We start from the raw sequence: 20,814 nt of genomic DNA, 5'->3' as shown, positions 1-20,814 counted from the left end.
TGAGCCTTGGCATGCATGAATCTTAAGAGACTAATATCGAGGTCGTGCCTCAAGGGCCTAAAGCTATGATGATGAAATAGACTACCAAAAACGATTAACCAAGAGACCTACAAAACTTAAGAATATTTCGAGGGTTTGAGGTCCATATAGGACAAAGAACCAAGAAAATAGTATCAGTAAACCTAGGAAAAGCCTATACTTAGGAACGAAACTCAAATGAGAATAAGACACCAAACGAACTAAGATCAACCAAACTTAAGAACGAACTATGAACTACCAACAAGCTGCTTATTGAGTATATTTTATATACTCCTTCAATTTCCTTTTTATGTGTAGCTTGATGTAGTAGTCGAGGCAAAGGTGCATGTGGGATTTAAGTGTTTTGAATTTTTCGCATTTTTACTTATTTTACTTATTTCTACATCACTGTGTAACAGTTTGTGGCTTGAGTCCCTCGAAAAGTGTGTTGTTACATGGTGGTTCACCCTTTTGTGGCGCCATGAATCTGTCGAGTGAGAAACCCATCTTTGAGGTGAATTATTGTTCTGTTCTTTGATTTTATGTATCTTGCTTTGCTTACGTAGTAAATGTCAGGCATCTTGGGTTGAGGTGCTACTTTATAAAAATGTTGGGGAACAGTATGGTGTGAGCTAATCTAAACATCAACCAAGAAAGGTTAGCTAGGGGACCCTCCCACAGGACCATAAAGACCAACGTTTAGAGAATGTAATCTCCGTGTGCCAGCCAGCTACTGGGTCAACCTATATGCTCCCACGACCCCCTTTTCAAGAATAGGTTTACAACACAGTGACGAGATCATCTCTAGCCATTTTCTCAAGGTTGGAACACACACTACCCTAATCTTGAAGTAGATAGAGTAGTGGAGAGATTGATGACATCTTTCATACTAATTATAGCCGGGTGAGATTGATGACATCTTTCATACTAATTATACCCTGGTGAGCTATCTTGGTAGTCCTTGATGGTTGTGGAGATTTACTAAGTTCTTACCAGCATTTAAGCTATTTTATTCTCAACTATTATTTCTAAGATGTTTAAGATTAACCTCTTGACTAATCCATACTCTAGGTGCATACAAGTCCTTTGACTGAGGTATACATAATCCTTTGGTCGTCGTATAGTGAACGATTTTTTTGACAATGGACCAATTCTTCACACAGCTCATAAGTTGAAGAAAAACACACTCCCATTGGCTGCCTAACTGAGGGATGGTCGAGGCAAGTTCAATAATGCGCCTTTTCCAACTTTCGCTTATTAGTAGCAAAATTAAAATAAAATAAAATAAATAAATAATCATTTATGAATATGAATGAACCTTATAAATCACTTCTAATGTTAGGGTACTTTAGTTTAGTCGATTCAAACCGGTGTTTCCATAAAGCTAGATCCGACTCTCCACAATAGTATGATATTGTCCACTTTTGGCTTTGTTTGGGCTTCCCCAAAAGGCCTCATACTAATGGAGTTAGTATTCCTCACTTATAAACCCAGAATCATTCCCTAAATTAGCCGATGTGGGACTTCCATCATCCAACAACCATCAGTTTGGTCAAGTACATCATTAACAGTTTTAACTAGCCTTCTGTAAATTTTGACGTAATTTTATCCCAACAAGTGTGTGTTTAGTAGATTGAGTATTAGAAATAAAATTACAATTGTATCCTATCTAGAGTTCATCTCGATATTGATCCATGAAAGCAACTTGTGAAGGGGACGATCCAAAAGTGATCGTGAAGTTTCATATGAATCTCACGTTATGAACCAATGATGGAAGTTGTACAATATGTCGACATGTTTTTTCCATTTATTATTTTGAAGATACTTTCTCTAATACATCTTCCAAAGAGAATGATCTAAAAGCTGCCATGACAAACATCTTCGATAGGGAGGATGATCTAAAAGCTGCCACGAGGCTCTTGCATGACTCTAAAGTTGTGATCAATGGTAAAAATTATAGAACATCTTTGTTGAATGATGAAAGTCCCACGTCAGCTAATTTAGGGAATGATCATGGGTTTATAATCAAATAATACTCTCTCCATTTGCATGAGGTCTTTCGGGAAGCCCAAAGCAAAGCCATGAGAGCTTATGCTCAAAGTGGACAATATCATATCATTGTGGAGAGTCGTGTTCGTCTAACATGGTATCAGAGCCAAAGGAGTCAGAGCCTCGATTAAGGGGAGGTGTTGTGTTGGATGATGAAAGTCTCACATCCCAGTATAGGGAAGGATCATAGGTTTATAATCAAAGTGTACAATGTCATATCATTGTGGGGAGTCATGTTTATGATAGTGTTAATATAACACATGCGGAAGCAATTTGGATCTTAGGCACTTTAAGAACATTAATTATAGTATATAACTAGCATGTTCATAAGTATTAAAACTTAATTAGTTTAGATACTAACCTTTTGTAGTTCAAACTTCTTTTTCCTCACGAACCGGTTTCGAACCACCACTAGTGTCTTCTCCACTATTCTCCGGCCTTAGAACGGGATTGTGGAATCCGGTGAGTGACTAAACTTGGGAGGGATTTTGTATACGTGAAAGAGAGTGCTTGTGAGAGGTTTTTCATCAAGATGAAGAATCCCTTCCAAGTATCATGATCACTCTATTTAAAGAGTCAAGTTTGCATGTTCATGCAAACTTGAGATCACCAAATCTTGACACTTAAAATTCCACTCAAATGTTTGAGATTATGTGGCAAGCATGCATGTTTGAGTTAACCAAATTTTGACACTCAAAATTCCACTCAAACTTGTGGGGTTTATTTGGCAAACATGCAAGTTTGGTTAAACCAAATTTTGACACCTCAAAATTCCACTAACATGATTTTTCCATTAGATGAAAGTCAACATTTTGACTTTCTTCATTTTAATTAGATGAAAGTCAACATTTTGACTTTCTTCATTTTAATTCAACAATTAATTTGAATAATGAATTTCAAATTAAAGTAACATTAAATAATTAATTAAACTATTTAATTAATATTTAATATTAATTCAAATGCCAATCCCAGTCAATTCCGACACATAATTGATTAAGATATTTAAATCTTATTTAAATATCTCAGATTCTCTCTTTTCGCTTATTTCGTAAATAAAATAAAATTGCGGTTAAATATATCGTATATATGTAACGCATATTCCCTAATTTGAATTCGAACACTTCGAACTCACTCGTCACACTGTTCTATGGTTTAGTCCGATATGAGCTAGCAGAGGGACCTAATGGACCTATAGATCATGGGCTCCAACGATTCAAGATTAACCGATTAAACTCATTAACCTGGTTAACCAACATTCGTTAACTACTAGGACACTCCACTATAGCCTAGTAGTTGCACTCCCCTCACTATAGATATATTTCTGTCCATCTGATATAACCATGATTAGTAAGTCGATCCTTCACAGGTTGTTCGTAACTAGAGCTGGGTCAATTTACCGTTTTACCCCTGAAGTTACTTCTTGTTCCTTATGTCTCACTGATCCTCTAATGAACAATTGGTTTGTGGTCCAACCAGTAAACCGAATCCCTCTCAGGCCAATGAGAGGGTGGGGCCCCTTGTTCAAGACCTGGAGTCAGTGCTTAAGGGAACTACCTTTCTTCTATCCCTAAAAGTGGGTAGGAGTGAATTCCGTCTTGCACCCCACGTCCCCAGCCATTCACCCAGTCTTACCCCTGAAATGGGAGGCCTGTTGAGTCGGCGAACTAGAGCCACTCTCACCCATGCAAATCTAAGGATAATTCCGAATAAACAGGAGTTCATGGTTAGCTCAGGATTAAAACCGAGTTACCTAGGTTATCGAATGAAAAGAAAATCAGTCTCAACAGTAAACGACATTATAAAGTGAGAGTGGTTTTCTTCATGGTCCGATCTTATGCAATACTCATTGCATAGGACGCCCCCACTCACATGTCTCCACATGTACAATTTAGTGATCACATTGTTTATATCATATACAAAAGTGGGCCGCATCCATAGTGTCCCCAGAATAAGGTACTCAGCCTTATCCTTATACTATAGATCATTTTGACTATATACTTGAACTTGATCCACTCTTATGTCTATACATATAGTTCAAGTAATCATACTATAGCCAGAGTGTTCTTAGTTTATTGGATTCAGATTAATGATCGTAAATTTCACTTTATTCAATAACAATCTTTACTGAATAAACAATAATAATAACTTTATTGAAAATAGAATATGTTTTTGTTTACAAACTATGAGTTTTAGGACATAAAACCCAACAGTTTATCTAACAATCTTAGACTTATGTCATGGAATGGTGGAAGAGATAAGTTCCTAAAATGAACCCAAGGACTCGATAATTGTTAGGATTAGATTTGATTTAGTTATTTGAATTATATTTGATTTAGTCATACCAGATTTAGTCATTTCGAATTTGATTCTGTAACGCTATATAATAGCCAATTTCATTCTTCAATAGATGAGAGATTTTTCTTTTTCTATTCCTAACATTTGGTATCAGAGTCATGTCCTAAACTAGTTAAAACTAGAAGCAGCAGTCTTCTACGTGTGTCATAATAAAAGTATGTCGATGGAGAGTTCATTTGTGCAGTCTGCTGGAGGAAGGAGTTAAGGTCGTGGAAGCTTTAGGGCCAGAGGAAGGGGACGAGGCAGACAAACCTAAGGCCACAGTGGAGTGCTATAATTGTCACAAGCTAGGACATTTTTAATGGGAATGTCAAAGCAATACCAGACGAGGTAAACAAACCTTCAACAAGGTCACAGTGGAGTGCTATAACTGTCACAAGCTAGGACATTTTCAATTGGAATGTCAAAGCAAGGAGAAGGAGACAAACTATGCAGAGACTCAAGAAGAGATGTCGCTGATGGCTTACGTGAATATGAATACGGCCAATAGAGAAGATATGTGGTTCATTGACTCGGGATGTAGCAATCATATGTGTGGGAAGAAGGAATATTTTTTAGATTTTGATGGAAGTTTCAGAGATTCAGTGAAGCTGGGCAACCACTCAAGCATGGTTGTAACCGAAAAGGGTAATGTACGGCTGCAAGTGAATGGAACCATAATGATAATCACAAGAGTGTTCTATGTGCCAGACCTGAGGAACAATTTGTTGAGTATTGGTAAATTGGAAGCAAAGGGGGTTACCTTTTTGTTTCAAAATAGAACGTGTAAGGTGTTTCATCCTAAGAGAGGCTTAATCATGGAGACAAAGATGTCTTTGAATCGAATGTTCGTACTGCATGCTATATCTCAGCCTGTAGCAGTCGTTCAAACTCAGTTGAAACTTATGGGAAGAAGTGGTTCAAGGTCTCTATCGTACACTCACCGCTCCAATTCCTATCGCCATAGTCGAAGAAGCAGAAGGGACCCAAGTTCTTCCCCCTATCATTCCACTACCCGTTCTAGGAGAAGCAGCCGTTCAAGTTCCCTCAGCCGCCTACGCAGAAGTAGATCTTCCTCGTTATCTCCTTTCCCCAAATTGTCCAGTTCCAGTCCTAGTCGTGCATCCACTGACCAGAATCATTCCATAGAGAAGCTTAAGAAGGAGGAAGAAGAGAAGAAAAGGCACGAAGCAGAGTTGAAGAAGTTAGAAGAAGATGCAGCTAGAATGATGGAAGAACTAATTCAAAAGAATGTTGAAGAAAGGTTAAACTCTGAAGAGACTAAATTAGAAATACAGAGACGAATAGATGAAGGTCGCAAGAAGTTGTTTGATGATGTTGATGTGCAGCTTGAGAAAGAGAAAGAAGCCGCTCTTACTGCTACAAGACAAAAAGAAGAACAAGCACGGAAAGAGAGAGAAGAGCTAGATAAAATGCTGGAAGAGAATAGGAGAATGGTAGAAAAAGCTCAGCGACGATTAGTTCTGGAGCTACAGTGGAAGGAAGAAGAACAATATTGTGAGCTCGAGTTGATTCAGAGACAAAAAGAGGAGACAGCTCGGAGAACTAAGCTAGATGATAAGAGTTTGAGTTATGTTTTGCTGGGAGTTAGTGAAGAGTCAAAAGCTTATAGACTCATGTAGAAGCGGTAGATAAAAATAATGATATAGAAGCGGCAGATGAAAATACTGCAGAAGAAAATATTTCCTCTAGCTCTTTGGCTGAAACAAGCTCTCCTAGCTCGAATAAGGCAAGGAATAAGAGACCACCTGTTTGGATGAGAGACTATGCAATAGGAAAAGATTGTTGAAGATGATGAAGCTCAACCATGTTTACCACTACTGAACCTGTAAACTTTAAAGACGCATTGAAGAGTGAGAAACGAAGCCAAGCCATGGATCTGGAGCAATAAACAGAAATGACACATGGGAATTAATGACGTTCTGTTGTAATTTTCGTAGATATAAACTGATTACTATTTGTCTTCGGGTTAAAAGGGAGGGATGGTTAGGATTAGATTTGATTTAGTTATTTGGATTATATTTGATTTAGTGATATCAGATTTAGTCGAATAGCCAATTTTATTACGAGAGATTTCTTCTAATTCTTCTAATCTTTCGAGCTTCCTTGTGTTCCTAACAATAAATATATACATTTCAAATGGATCCTTTCATCCGAACTACCATGACCCATTAACGAAGCCCGAGCGCAGGGTGCTGCTTATGACTCGTGCCCAACACGACACTCCAATGTCTGATTCCGAGCGCAAGGAAGCTCCTAATTCTTCAAGCACTGACACAAAGAAGACGCCCAGAGGTTCCATCAGTGGCGGAGACGTCAAGGATACGCCGGAGTATGAGAAACAGAGGCTTTCTAGAATCGCCGAGAACAGGAAGAGAATGGAAGCCCTTGGATTGGCCAAATTGGCGACCTCATTTATGGATTCTTCCAAGACTCTGAGGAAGATTGATAGAAAGGGGAAGCGTAAGTTCGATGAAGATTATAATCCTGCCGAGGATTCTTCGAATTCTGAAGATGATGACTCGGAGGAAGGGGATGAAGGTTTTGGAAGTGGGAAAGTTTCTAGGTCTCGTGGAATGAAGGTAATCTCTCTCCATTTTCTGTCATTGTGTACTTTTACCATTGTACAAAAATTAATTTGTTGGTCGCTGCATTGTTCATGATTCAGCAATGTTCCTTAGGTTGATTCACTGTTAATTCCCTGTTGGGATCCTTAAGTCGAATATTTAACAATTTGCCTGTTTCTATGTCTGTAATATCCATCAAAGATGGATATAAATGCTGAGAGTATATATGTTTTTAAAAAAGAAGACATTATTCATTGGTATGATGAAAAGATGAACTCAGTGTCACCTTTTATCTCAGTAATTAAGGCTTTGAGTGGAGAGTTGGCTTCATTGTTTCATTTAAGTGAAGTGGAAAATATAAGTCTTGGCCAAGGAGTTGAAGGAGCCTTTCTCCCTTCAGAATTGGGGAAGAACCTATTGATGCTAGAGTGAAAATGGTATCAGAAGCTTTGGAAAAGAATTAGAGCTTGAAGGAGATTTTTAGTTGTTTTGTTTTTTCTTTGAAAGAAAAAAAAGTCAAACAAATTTTGGTTCAATTTTAAATGAAAAGAATGAGAAATAGATCAAAGGGGCGGGAGGGGGGATTGAAGAAGTAGATAAGAGGGCTTTCTGGGTTTGTGGAGGATACATCTAGGTTTTTGGGAGTCTTCCATTGGCCTTTGTATTCTTTCTTTTGAGGTTTTTGGTGGATTACCAAATCAAGTATGCCAAAAACATTGTTCAGACCCACCAGCATGATTGTAACAAAGAAGTCTTGTTTGGTCTCTGTCTTTAGATCAAAGAGTTTCTTTCTTTGGTTGGAAGGGATTGATGGAGCAGTACTAGCTCTCGTTCCCTTCCTACGAAGGAAAGTCGTATATCAAGTAGAGAAATGATGACTAGCGCTTTTTGTTTTCTCAAGATGGAACCAAGATTCTGTTTGTACCTCATTTGCATCCAATTTGGTAATCTCGGCCTACGAATGCCTCTTGTTTGAAAGCTTTTCAACCCATAATAGCTTGTAATAGTCAACTAACCAGGACATGGTTCCCCAGTGGAGGGTGAAGGAAAAATCATATTATCTTGTTCATATTTGATAATCCATGCTTAACTTTCTTCGTAATTTTCATCACCTCAATGGAGTAAGATTTCCTGTCAACAGAGATCGTGTGTTTTGAGTAGTTCCAACCCATTGGAAAGAGGAGGGAGCTTGCATTTTTGTGCAGGAAATTTCCTCGGTTATAGCTTATATGCTATTGCCTTTTTCTCTTTCTTTTTTATAAGAAACCAGAGGATAACATTAATAGCAAAAAAGGAAAAAACAACCTAAGGGTTGTAGAAAGAGAACCCCCTCATGAAGAGCTAATCACAAGAACACCTTCCAGTCATGGAGAAATATGTCACTGTCAATTGTATGCTGTAATATAATTTGAGTTGCTGAAATGGGGAACAATTTGATCTGAACTTATATTCTATCAAGAAATTGTGGTGTGGGCTAGTCTTGATGAGTATCCCTTTTGTTTACCAGTTGAGAGAAATGACATACAAAATGGTTGCTAAGAGTTCTGGCTTATGTACAGTCAAGTTCTTGCAATTTGACTCCAGATTCCTCAGTCTCAGGTAATTGACAGAGAACTAGCTGGCTGTGTTAAAAATTCCTAAAACAGTTGGGAGTGTTCTTTTGGGCTTCAAGTCTTAACAGCATCAGCACTATGAAATGAATATAGTACAAAGGAGGAATGTCTTGTTTCATGCACCTTAAGCTTTCCATTGGTGTTTTTTCCTGGTGTAAAACAGTAGGATTTCTAAAAATTCCTTTAGTGAATGGATTGGTCAAATGGTTTGTTTCTAGCTCGACGCCTTCATACTAGACTGTTCCCCGAGGTAAAACTGTTACTCATAGATAGATTATGAAGTCGAAGGGGAATTATTTTTGTACTTCTTTGACTAAACCATGGGCTATAGCTTATCTCCCTCCATCTTTTGCGTACTTTTTCTTTCAATTTATAGATGAAAGCCTTCTTCGTTTCCCAAAATAAAAAAAAAACCTACTTGTCGTCGGAAAACGATGCATTGTTTCTAGCTTCATTTCCGAGCAAAACCTTTTTAGTTAAATGGGGATATATATTATAGATGAAAGCTTTCTGCCTGTATTTTTACGTACAAAATGTGAATTTCATCTATCTAGCACATTCTAATTCGTGCAGTCTGAAAATTGTTCAAATTTTATTTCAGGGAAAGAATAGTGGTTCAAAAGCAAAAAGGAAATCTTCTGTCGAAAAATCAAATAACTTAAATGATGAAGATGATGATGCATTACAACAGGTAGATTCATAATATTCCATCAGTACTTTGTAATTCAAGACAGCACAAACAGGCTAACATATCATATGACTTCCCAAGCAGGCGATCAAACTTTCGCTACAGGATTCTGGTGAAACCTCTGATGCACAGGTGCAAGGTCCTGTTGAAAATGTTAGAAGGAAAAATGTGAAGAATCAGGAAATGGGAGGAGGGATGAAGAGAAAAGGATTGGTAGCCTTTTACTCATAACGTAGTATTATAGCCTTAGTGATCCTTTATTCATCTTTTCTCTTAATTCTTTTTCTTCACATCTGAACTGCAGTCCACTAGTCGGATGCAGATGAACGAGGATGAACTTATCATGAACTTCTATTGTTTTGATGGTATTTTATATATCTGGTATGATATTAATGCACTTTAAAGTAAGTTTTACTACTGACCTGGTGAACTTGGCTAATAGAATCATGGAAAGGGAGCATTACTGTAAGTGACCTCAAAAGAGTGGCAGCTGTTCATGATTTTACTTGGTCTGTTAAAGAATTAGAGGATATGATTAATTGCTTTGACAGTGATGGAGATGCCAAGGTTAGTTTCTTGGATTCACGCTCTCTTTTCATATTTCAATTCCATTCTCTCTTTATAAGATGAATTGTAATCTTCGTATAGTTTTCGAGTCTGAGATATATGTTCTCGATTGTTTCGTTCAAGATTCGAAATTTTTAACAATACCATCAAACTCAACGGGGATAGGACATGATACATATTTAGTTGACTTGCTTAGAAAAAGACATCTTGACGTCAAAGACAATGATGGACATGAGAACCTTTGTATGTTTATATCTCAAATTACTGAAATATTTTTCTGAAGGAAAATTTTGTTACCAGTTACTTGTGAAGGTTTGTGGCTTGTTTCCGTCAGTAAATATAGCTACTTTTATCTACCATCATGTCCAACATATCTTGTTTGAATTAAGCTTTGTTTGATCATCCTTTCCGAGATTACGTGTCCATTTTCGTTTCCATCACAGTTAAGTATGGATGACTTTCGAAGAATTGCTAGTCGATGTAACATGATAAAGGAGTCCATTACATGACCGACGCAGATGACGACCAATGTGCGGAGGAGGATGGATATAGGAAGAATGGAAGAGGATGGCAATATCGATTGTCTCTCCCCCTGCTTTTTTCTAGAACAATCAAAAGGAGGCATGCTTTATCCAATCATTCATAAGCAAATTATGAGGTTTGTTGCACAGAGCATCAAAATTTTCTTTTTGGAGGACAAAGCTCCAACGATCATCATAAGATGAGGGGGCATGATTTTGTTGAAATCCCAGGTATTGTAGAGCATTTAAACTTGTTGTCGTAATTGTGAAATTCTGATCCCATGTGTTTCAATCTTCGAGATCTGTCTTTCAATTTTGATACCCAGGGAAAAGATGTATGATTGCATTTGGCATTGTCATGGGTCCTAGATTGTGATATTCCTGCTATACTGGTTTCTTGGTTCATTTGGTTTACTACTATTTTGGTTAATATGGTTAGAGGGCACTTATTTATGATTGAATGTTTTGGAATGCTGAATCTGCAAGATCTTTCATTCTTGCGTCGGTTTTGAAGGTTTATTACTGTAACAGCTCAAACCTATCGCTAACAAGTATTGTCCGCTTTGGTTCGTTATGTATCGCCATCAGCTTCAAAGTTTTAAAATGCCAATACTAGGGAGAGGTTTCTTCATCCTTATAAACAATATTTTGTTCCTCTCTCCAACGGACATGGGATCTCACAACTACCTTCTTTTTTCAGTTGAATGAGATATAAAATACAAATTTGAACTCATTTTCTCTCAATGATCTCTGCTTTTTCGATACCGATCATTTGACTTATAGTGATTAGCTTTGACCATACTTTAGAATTGGATTGGTAGGAATTGTGGATACTTTCGTGGACCCTCTACTATAATTTTGTTTTAAAATTGTTAAACGCACAACTTTTTACACGTGTGTGAGATTTCTTTAAATATAAAGATCGATATAAATCTTTCTCTACTACTTTCTACTTGTTTAGAAATAATTTCTTTAATCGAAATAGCTATAAAATCTCAAACAATTCATCTATGGAATTTTAGGAATTTTTGGGTTTTAAGTTGACACAGTTATTAGTTTGAAATTTTAATTCTCGGTCGAAAAATTAGTTCTACCCTCCAAAGCTAAATAATCCAACTCAATCCAAAGCTTGGTGAAGATCAACGTACTGAAATGGTCTCGAAACAATAACATTACTTTTTATGTGGGTTAAGTCAGGTCTCGAAACAATAACATTACTTTTTATGTGGGTTAAGTCAGTGCAACAGGAAGTTTATGGTGACGAACATTTTTTGTAAAAATAACTTTTACCTAGAAATTTTTTTAAGGGTAATTCTGTTTTTTTCGGATAGAAATGAAGNGGTCTCGAAACAATAACATTACTTTTTATGTGGGTTAAGTCAGTGCAACAGGAAGTTTATGGTGACGAACATTTTTTGTAAAAATAACTTTTACCTAGAAATTTTTTTAAGGGTAATTCTGTTTTTTTCGGATAGAAATGAAGAGGTTACATACCTTTTTCTTTCCTTTTTTATTTTTATTTTTATTATTTTTTTTTTTTAATCTGGGTTGATTGTTAAATGATCTCTATCAAATAAGATCATTGTAAGTCTGGCTCGTTAACAACATTCATTCAAATATTTACCATTTTTTTCGTATGGTGTCCTAATCATGGTGTGACCTATCATTTCATAAAAATATCATAGCATTGAACTTTACTTTTTAGTCCGTATAAGATTGGATATGTAATACTTCTATACTCAGCACACACGTGCACATATAGACCCACCAAGGGGGTTCGTATACGTATCCTTGGGTATGGCCTCCAACTAGCGCACGCTCACGTTGTGAAAGCCACCGAGGGAAAGGAGCCCACATAATATCATGGCATACATAAATATTGTATTGTCACGTCCATACTCATCATAACGGAGAAATATCTCGATGCATGTAACATACATAATGCATGAGGTCCTATAATATCAAATCATGACATATACTTATGATGCAAATTATACCTTCATTTTTTTTCATATCATAGCATTTCTATGATACATGTATACGTATAATGAACATATTTTTCATGGTTAACATACATGATATATTGTTAGCATGGTTTATCAATGTCCCTATCCCCGGTCTCTCTGTCTCTGCTCTGATTTCAATCTCCTGTCAAGATCGAGGCTGAGATTCCCCATGAAAAAATCGTAGGGATCGGATTTCCATGGAGAATTTTCTCCATCTTTTTGTATATTTTTTAAAAATATATATATTAATTTTAATTCCTATTTTTTAATATAATTTCTATTAAAAAAAATAAATACCCTAATAAACTCAATAGTATTTCTTAATTAAAAATATAATTTCTAAAAATTCAAATTTCAATTTTATACACGTATATGTACGTATATATGTATTTGGCGAGGTTGGGGCATGGATCGAGATAGAGAATAAATCTCTCTTCAGTCTCTTACCATATGATAACTTTCATACCATTTAGGTATGGTGGATTAAGCAAACATTCTCAAATTCAAGCGATTGGTGGACAACAATCCTATTGAATATATAAACAAATATCTCAAATTTACCCTCGAGAGTACGGATTATACAAATCATAATCTTAAGCAAAATCAAGTATAAACAGTAAGTTTATTTTCGATAAAGAAATTAGAAATTCGAATCCTTCAAACAGAAGTGAGAAGACGAGCATCGAATTTACCTCGGCAGCATTCTTGCAAGATCAAGGTGGCTAAATCATCACATAAACTGAGGTCAGCCATAGCCATGAGCTCCTTCAGCTGGTTTCGAGTCATCACTACTTTGATCCTTAAAGGCCTCGAACAGCTTCTCAGTCCTTGGTGGCCTTCAATTGGGTGTATCACTCTTCTCTTTCCAATCCAATTCCCCATCTTCTTTGCCTCTCTCTCTCTCTGTTTCTCTTCTTAATTGGCGTTTGGAAACTCTCTCATAGAACACCAAAAGCTGAAGGGGTTATTATCTCCATTATTTTGAGCATTAAAGATGGCGGTTGAAACTTACTTGTTCTAAGCTTTAAAGTGGAGTCCCCATGACATTCAATGCATTTAATTCATTGGGTTTGTAGTTAGCAACTTAATCATCATATGTAATTCAATTTGGAACGTCGAAAAAGTCTAAAAAGAAAAGAACAATATCTACTAGCGGTGAGTTTGGACCGTTACAAATGGTATCAGAGTCAGGATCCAACTGATGTGCCAGTGAGGAGGCTGAGTCTCAAAGGGGTGGACATAAAAGTGGTGTGCCAGCAAAGACGTTAGTCCACGAAGGGGGTGAATTGAGGGGTCCCACATCGATTAGAGAAAAGGAACGAGTGTCAACGAAGAGGATATTTACGAGTGGGTGTGGAAACCTCTACCTAAAAAAGGAAAAGTCCAAATAGGGTATTTATATCCATTCATGTCCATTTATCTTCAATTTAGTTTCCAGCCCCTATGTAATATTCAACCTATCCGTTTCTCTCCCACGTCTTGATGCAGTCTGATCTTAAATGTTTCAATTTAGTCATCGATCCAATTTTATTATGGTCTTAGAGCGATAAACATTTTAATTCAGTCTCAATTGAACACATTTTCTATTTTTTTGACGAACGGGTTTGTATAGTTGTAGATGCTAAGTACCATCTCTAGCAATTTGCAAGATTAATAAGGATTGTGGAAGGCTTAATTTATGTACGTTGGACATTTTTTAGACCTGATCTCATTGTTTAAGTTGTAAAGTTTTTCAATCTAAACAACTCTCGTTAAATAATAAACCGAACTCGACCCAACTATAATTTTTTTTAGTTGAGCAAACATTTAATTAAATTTTGAAACTCAATTTTAAAATATATTTTTAAAAATTACCCTATAAATGGTTAAAAAAATAATTTTTAAAAATAATAAAAAAATATGAAATTAAATAAATATATGTATATATAATTGTATAGCAAACAAAAACATATATATTTCATAATTAATAATAAATTCGGGTTGGTTTAAGCTGGTGGGGAATTCATGAACCAACTAATTGATAAAATTTTCATTTATTTATTTAAACTAAACTCCCTCCTCTTTTGATTATTTTTTTTCTTTTACTGCATTTATTTAATTCAATTGTGTAGCGTTATGATCTTGACACGCTTATAACAAATCAATCTTAAGGGAAACTCAAGTTCTATATACATTTTTCATCCCCCGCTTTGTAGCTTCGTTGAACCTTAGGCGAGGTTTGTTTTTGTCAACCAAACATTGTTCATTTGAAATTTAATCTTGTTCGGCCACACATGCAGCTCGTGCGTGCATGTTCAATTGTCTGCAACCTTAATCGATTTGGCTCTATACTAGGCTAAATCATTTAACTCGACCTTGCTTCTGTAAAATCCCACATTGACTTAGAATGATCATGGGTTTATAATCAAGATGTGGAAGCCTAAATCAAAGCGATAAGAGCATATGCTTAAAGTGGATAGTATCATAACATTGTAGAGATCTGTGAGAGCTTATGCTCAAAGTGGATAATATCATACCATTGTGGAAATCCGTAATTTGTAACTAGGCCAAAGTTATTTATGTCATTTCAAGTCTCGAGAAATGGTTCATTAGAAATTTAAAAGATAAATTAAAATTTTAAACTTTTAGATAAGAAGATTTTAATTGAATGTTTGATAACAAATTATTTAATCATAGAAATTTTATTTTTTTAAATTCAAATAATTTTTTAAATTAGATATTTCTAAATGTTTGTGAAGTTGAGTTTAAAGTGAATTTTAACATGAGTTAATAATTAATTATTTTATTTTTTATTTTTTATTTTTATTTTTTAAAAAACCCTATCCCCTCTTTTCTTCTGCCCTTAGGTTTATCTTCAGTCGCTACCCATTTTCGCAGAAATCCGTCACCAGCCAGTCTCCTTCTTCGACGTTAGCAGCTGGTCCTCCGACCAGTGACCCAGCCGCCGGCGACGGACTTGAGAAGTTTTCTTCTCTGGCGCGAGCACCTATCACGAGCCGCAACGCACAGGTCAGCAGCTGGTCCTTCGACGAACGCACGTCCACTGATTTCTCTTCCGAGGTGACATTCGGCAGCAACCCACAACCCGAATGCCTCAAATCGGATTCCCCATAACCTGTAAAAGTGAGATTTAGTTCGAACCTGTTCGAACACATTCCAGCAAAGACTAAAGCCTTGGATAGTGGGTGGGCTCTTTACGAGTTTACTAAGTGTATTAATTCTGATTCTAACTATTGGAAGTTTTTTGTATATAGGTTCGGACTGCTCGATTCAAGTTTAAGGTTGACATTGGGTAAGAAATAGCTGTCGATTAAGGTTTAAAACGGAACTTTAACCTTGAAATCTTGTCTACAATTTCTTATAGTAGCGCTTTATAACGTAAAGTAGTTCTTACTTGTGAATTCTGTTCCTTGTTATTTTTATGATCTATAAAATTTAATTTGTATGCGATTATAAACTGTTGTGGGTTCTGGTAAGTATAATTATGCTGTAATTATATGATATACTATCATAGTATGATGCTTGTGATGATGGACATGTTGGATGTTGAAATTTTCTGAAATTATATGATAGTATGATGCTTATGTCGGAAGCAGGTTCATGTTGTTAATTTTCAGAAATATGGCTCAGAAAGCATGTTAGAATGTGCATACATGAGAATTTGGGAGACTGATTAGTGAGGGAGGGTTAGAAGACCTTAAAAATGAGGACAATGTCTGGGCTTTGGATATAAATGATTGACGGTTGGTATTGTGTTGAGGAAAGTAAGTGGATATCAGGCCTCAAGTATGAATTGTTAAGGATTGGCGTGTCACTTTTGGGTGTCAAGGCCTGAAGTATATATGGTCGGGAGTCAACATGCCAATATTGGATAAGAGGAGTAACAAGGCCTTGGGTATAAACACTCAAGAGCCGGTGTGATGAGCTTTTAGATAAGCATTGCGGCCCTGGGTGTAAATGGTCGAGGGTTGAACGTTGCGTTTTGTAGAGAAGTGTTGAGGATTTCGGTATAAATGATCAGGAGTCAATGTGTCTTGCAAGAGTAAATCTCAAAGATGTGGAAAAGATTGAATGGAGTTAGAAAGAGCTAGAAAGAGCTATGAGAACTCACTGATGTTCGAGAGTTTGTTAGAACTTGAGTTCAAGGATAGGCATGCATGACGTGAATATTGTGGACGAGATGATTATGATTCATGAGCTGAATATGTCACATATATTTACTTGTTTTCATATTTGTTGTGAGAGCATGATGTGATGTATGTTGTATGCTGTTGGTGAAAATTGATACAACTTGCATTATAAATAGACCAATATAAATAAACCATGGGTGAAAGTATTTAAAAGTTCTTGCTCACTGAGTCAAGTATTACTATTATCAAGTTTGTTTAAGAAAGTAGAGCCATTTGTTAGATAAGAGAGTTACTAAGATGAGAATGATCCTTGAGAATTGGGGATAAGAACTTTTCTAATCAGAACGATTCCTAGTTCATTTTTAATGAACGTTTTCAATATCGATGTTGATGAAAATACCAAAAAAATTGTAAATAAAGAATTCAAAAAAGAAAATTAAATTGGACTTAAGAACATAAGCATTGTTCCCTTTGTTTTTCATGCGGCTTTGTTCTTTACACTCTGCAATGATGTTGCTTAAACAGGTAACTTCGATATGATTCTCAATGGATGCACCACACCCACTGGCTTCTTCTTCTCAAATTCCAGGTTGTCTATTCCTAACCGTTCTGCGATCTCACGTAGTCCTGATTGCAGTATGCATGCTGCTGCTAGCATTAGAAGTTCAAGGGAACCTCATTTAGAGCATCAAACATGTCGCTATAGAGGTGCATACGAAGCCTTTCACAATCTTTATTCATCTTTTATTTGATCTTTTTATTGAAACAACTATAACTGTGGTGGAGACGTAAATGTAAAGAAATTACTGTCTGACTTTTGTGACCATTGCTTCTTGAAGTAATCCATTATTTTTCAAATGTAGGTGTCTTTCCCTTAAAACTAGGTGCTGGATCTTCCCATTTCTTAAGCGGGGATCTAGGTGGCTTGCTACATACAATCCCAAGGTTACCAAGGAAAAGAAATGTTGGCATGACACCACGGGCAGCCAAAGATATCCCTACGAGTTATCGTTTCCCTCCGATGACCACTAAACCAAAATGGTGGTGGAGGACATTGGCATGCTTACCCTATCTAATGCCCTTTCACGAAACTTGGATGTACTCTGAAACAGCGTACCACCTACACCCGTTCCTGGAGGACTTCGAATTCTTGACATATCCATTTCTCGAAGCCCTTGGACAACTACCAACTTGGTTCTTGATTGCATATTTCTTTATTGCCTATCTAGGAATTGTAAGACGTAAGGAATGGCCACACTTCTTTAGATTTCACGTAGTCATGGGCATGTTGTTGGAGATTGCCCTGCAAGTGATTGGTACAGTGAGCCGTTGGATGCCCCTTGCAGTCTATTGGGGTAAAGTAGGGATGCACTTTTGGACAGCCGTATCGTTCGCTTACCTATTCACGGTTTTGGAAGCCGTTCGCTGTGCCCTTGCAGGCATGTATGCCGATATCCCTTTCTTCTGTGATGCAGCCTACATCCAAATTCCATACGATTAAGAACTCTTCGGTTTATAGTCTCGGTGCGAGTAGACTGTGATATGGACATGTACTTTTGTTACTGCCCTTGTAAAGTGCAGTCGGAAATGAACCTCAAACATTCTGAACTCTATTTGCATTTTGTTGATGAGCTTGTGGGCGAAGTAAAGATGGAAATTTATCCTTGCCGCCTTTTGAGGGTAAGTCTCTTCACTGCTTTATTGTTTGTTTCTTCTCTTAGACTCATTGCCTTTGCTCTTTAACATTCACCTTATACATTTTTTGGTTCTTTTTCCAGCTTAGTTTTCATTGTTCGTTACAGTATTGCTATATTCAGTGACCCATCTTTTAGTTGAGGTGTCGTTTGGTGTAGTTTGGTGTAGATTGGTCGGTTCGTCTAGTCGTAGTGACACTCGGATTGATTATGCTAGTTTGAATACAATAATGTTGGACAAAGAATTGCCCAGATATTGAAATGATCAACCTTTGTAAATTGGTTATGCTGAAACGTCCATTGAAATCTAAAACAAGTAGCAAAGGTGAGTGAAATGATATTGTTTTTTTTTGTGTTTGACTTTGAATAATAGGCACCAACTATATAACACTCAGATTGTCTGAACCTTCTCGCATTGTATCTAGAAGATAATCCATCTTCGTTCCATGTTCAACTATGGCTAGGCTTATGGCCAGGTACTCCGCCTCAGTAGATGAAAGAGAAAAATAAAATAATTCTGAATCATAAACATCCAAACTCATTGTTATTTCATCTATGGTATAGATGAATCAAGATGTGCTCTTGCAAAAATCTACATCTCCACTAAGATCAACATCAAAGTCAGTTCACAGCTTCCCAATTTTTTTTCTCGAGTTTTTCCATGTACCTGTAAACAATTCTCGCTGCATATGTTATATCAAGTCTAGTGTAGACCATAACATACATCAAACTCCTAATTGCATAAACATATGGAACTAATGTCATGTGATCACGTTCTCAACTATCTTGGGATGACAAAGAGCAGCCTTGAATTCGGACAACATCTTATTTATGTACTACTTCATCTTTGTCTTCAAATTGTTTGTCTCCCTCGTACTGGATACTACAATTAATATATCATCAATTAATTTATCATCTGCATATAAAAGTAGAAACACATAGAATCAGTGTATTTATTGAAGTAGAAACACTAATCCTTTTCACTCCAATGAAAATCACTGTTGCTTATGAAGGAGTCAAACTTCTTGTACTACTGTCTTGGTCCTTTTTTTCATTCCATATAAGCTCCTATTTGAATTTGCACATCAGGTATTCCTATCTGGAACTACAAACTCTTTTGATTGATGCATATAAATCTCCTTTATCTGTATCTCCATGTAAAAGCAGCTGCTCAAGGTGTAAATTCTCTAATGCAACAATATTTTATAGAAGGAAAATAATTTAACTACTAATCGAGCCTTAAACCTCTTTTTGTCGTTAGCTTCAACCTTGATTCTAAGCACACACTTATTCAATAAAACTATCTTTCGTGTATGTAACTCAATCAACACCTACATCTTATTCTTTTCAAGTGAACTCATCTCATCAGACTTCGTTAAATTCTCTACTTGTGGGGTCTCTTAAAAAAAAAAAACTCTAGTTTCCCTTCATCAGTCTAGCAACAGATAATGTAATGAAGGCGAATGCCTATCTGGTAATTGATGGTTTTGGATGATTTTCTCGGCACATGCTCAGGTGTTATTTACTAAACTTCTAGTTCCTCAACTAGAAATGCCACAGATATCCAACTCACCAAAGTTTCGTGAGTCAAACTTCCTTTCTTCGCTACCTCGTCCTTGATAGATGATCATCCTCTTCCACACCATGAGGCAACATGATCACTATCCCTACAAAAGGAAATTAGGGTTCTCAACGTGGAATTTCAAACATTCACAACATAACATAATTTATCATTTTTTAGTGGACATATCTCATGGTGACGAGATGCTTTCGGTAAGAATATATAAATACTTTAAGCTTGTATGGTAAGTAGTCTATAGAATCTTTAAGCTTGGAGCTCTAATACCAACTATATCGATCCTACTTTTTTCTTTAAAATATACTGTTACTTCATGTATGTCTTAGCTGATTCAAGTTAAAGATATTTTAAAACATTTTACGTCTAAATTTTTCATGGATTTAAAGAATCTTAAACTTAAAATCATAGAGGGGAGTTTAAAAATCAAAACGTTATTAGGTTATTCTAACAATTGAAACATAACTAAAGGCACACTAAACGATCTATGGCTTTCTCAGTGGACGCCATAATTTGTACATGTGTCTCTAGTCCGTACTTAAATAATGATTAATAATAGGATAAGTTTTTAAAATAGTCCGTAATTAACCTCACTACTAAGGATAAAAAATACAAACACATAAAACCATGGTTTATTTTTTAAAATGACTTAAAATCATGTCTATTATCCTAACTTCTATTTCATTAGTGAATGGACATGGATGCATAGTACATTTTCACACATGGTCCGCGCACATAACGTAAACTCATTAGGTGAATACCCAAGTTTTTGTAGACCCTAGGTTTCCAAATAGGCTCGTGGATTCTCTGTGAGATCTCACATCGGTTGGGAAGGAGAATGAAACACGCTTTATAAGGGTGTGAAAACCTCTCCTTAGTAGACGCGTCTTAAAAACTTTGAGGGAAAGCTCGAAAAGGAAAATATTTGCTAGCGGTGGGCTTGGGTCGTTACAGTCTCACATAGCTGAACTAAAGGAAGAAATAGAACATGAAATCATTTTTATAAGTACTCGTCCTTACCGAAACTAAT

At 36.3% G+C, this 20,814-nt stretch overlaps 3 protein-coding genes across 7 annotated transcripts; all 3 read left to right on the top strand.

Annotated features, from left to right (window-relative positions):
* Positions 1-5,306: 5,306 nt before the first annotated feature.
* Positions 5,307-6,044, top strand: LOC111807014 (uncharacterized protein At1g10890-like). Its single transcript, XM_023692577.1, has one exon. It carries the CDS (start codon positions 5,307-5,309, stop codon positions 6,042-6,044), a length of 738 nt encoding a protein of 245 aa, XP_023548345.1.
* A 520-nt stretch (positions 6,045-6,564) lies between these two features.
* Positions 6,565-10,831, top strand: LOC111806339 (caltractin-like). 2 transcript variants are annotated; one of them, XM_023691602.1, is made up of 6 exons: positions 6,565-7,004; positions 9,204-9,293; positions 9,375-9,503; positions 9,595-9,655; positions 9,733-9,857; positions 10,376-10,831. In XM_023691602.1, the coding sequence occupies exons 1-6, from the start codon at positions 6,624-6,626 to the stop codon at positions 10,580-10,582; spliced, it is 993 nt and encodes a 330-aa protein (XP_023547370.1). In that variant the 5' UTR covers positions 6,565-6,623; the 3' UTR covers positions 10,583-10,831. The 2 variants fall into 2 exon arrangements, with proteins under 2 accessions (XP_023547370.1, XP_023547371.1); XM_023691603.1 differs by having other exon boundaries at positions 6,566-7,004; positions 10,301-10,831.
* A 4,384-nt stretch (positions 10,832-15,215) lies between these two features.
* LOC111807204 (protein TIC 20-I, chloroplastic-like) lies at positions 15,216-18,289 on the top strand. 4 transcript variants are annotated; one of them, XM_023692816.1, is made up of 4 exons: positions 15,216-15,393; positions 15,639-15,676; positions 17,040-17,222; positions 17,378-18,289. In XM_023692816.1, exons 3-4 carry the CDS (start codon positions 17,051-17,053, stop codon positions 18,013-18,015), a joined length of 810 nt encoding a protein of 269 aa, XP_023548584.1. In that variant the 5' UTR covers positions 15,216-15,393; positions 15,639-15,676; positions 17,040-17,050; the 3' UTR covers positions 18,016-18,289. The 4 variants fall into 4 exon arrangements, with proteins under 4 accessions (XP_023548584.1, XP_023548580.1, XP_023548581.1 ...); XM_023692812.1 differs by having other exon boundaries at positions 15,216-15,507; XM_023692813.1 differs by having other exon boundaries at positions 15,216-15,569.
* The last annotated feature ends 2,525 nt before the right edge of the window (positions 18,290-20,814 follow it).

This window comes from Cucurbita pepo, chromosome LG12 (genome assembly GCF_002806865.2).
Source record: "Cucurbita pepo subsp. pepo cultivar mu-cu-16 chromosome LG12, ASM280686v2, whole genome shotgun sequence".
In the NCBI taxonomy this organism is placed as follows: Eukaryota; Viridiplantae; Streptophyta; class Magnoliopsida; order Cucurbitales; family Cucurbitaceae; genus Cucurbita; species Cucurbita pepo.
The sequence above is the reverse complement of the archived record's forward strand: the minus strand, read 5'-3'. Positions and strand labels throughout refer to the sequence as shown.

Bases quoted from the DNA above. Each gene is read 5' to 3' on its own strand.
- LOC111807204 (XM_023692816.1), top strand. From the start codon at position 17,051: ATGATTCTCAATGGATGCACCACACCCACTGGCTTCTTCTTCTCAAAT. The intron at 17,223-17,377 runs GTGCATACGAAG...TTTCAAATGTAG, and splicing joins TCAAACATGTCGCTATAGAG to GTGTCTTTCCCTTAAAACTA.
- LOC111806339 (XM_023691602.1), top strand. From the start codon at position 6,624: ATGACTCGTGCCCAACACGACACTCCAATGTCTGATTCCGAGCGCAAG. The intron at 9,294-9,374 runs GTAGATTCATAA...CTTCCCAAGCAG, and splicing joins ATGATGATGCATTACAACAG to GCGATCAAACTTTCGCTACA. The intron at 9,858-10,375 runs GTTAGTTTCTTG...TGACCGACGCAG, and splicing joins ACAGTGATGGAGATGCCAAG to ATGACGACCAATGTGCGGAG.
- LOC111807014 (XM_023692577.1), top strand. From the start codon at position 5,307: ATGGGAAGAAGTGGTTCAAGGTCTCTATCGTACACTCACCGCTCCAAT.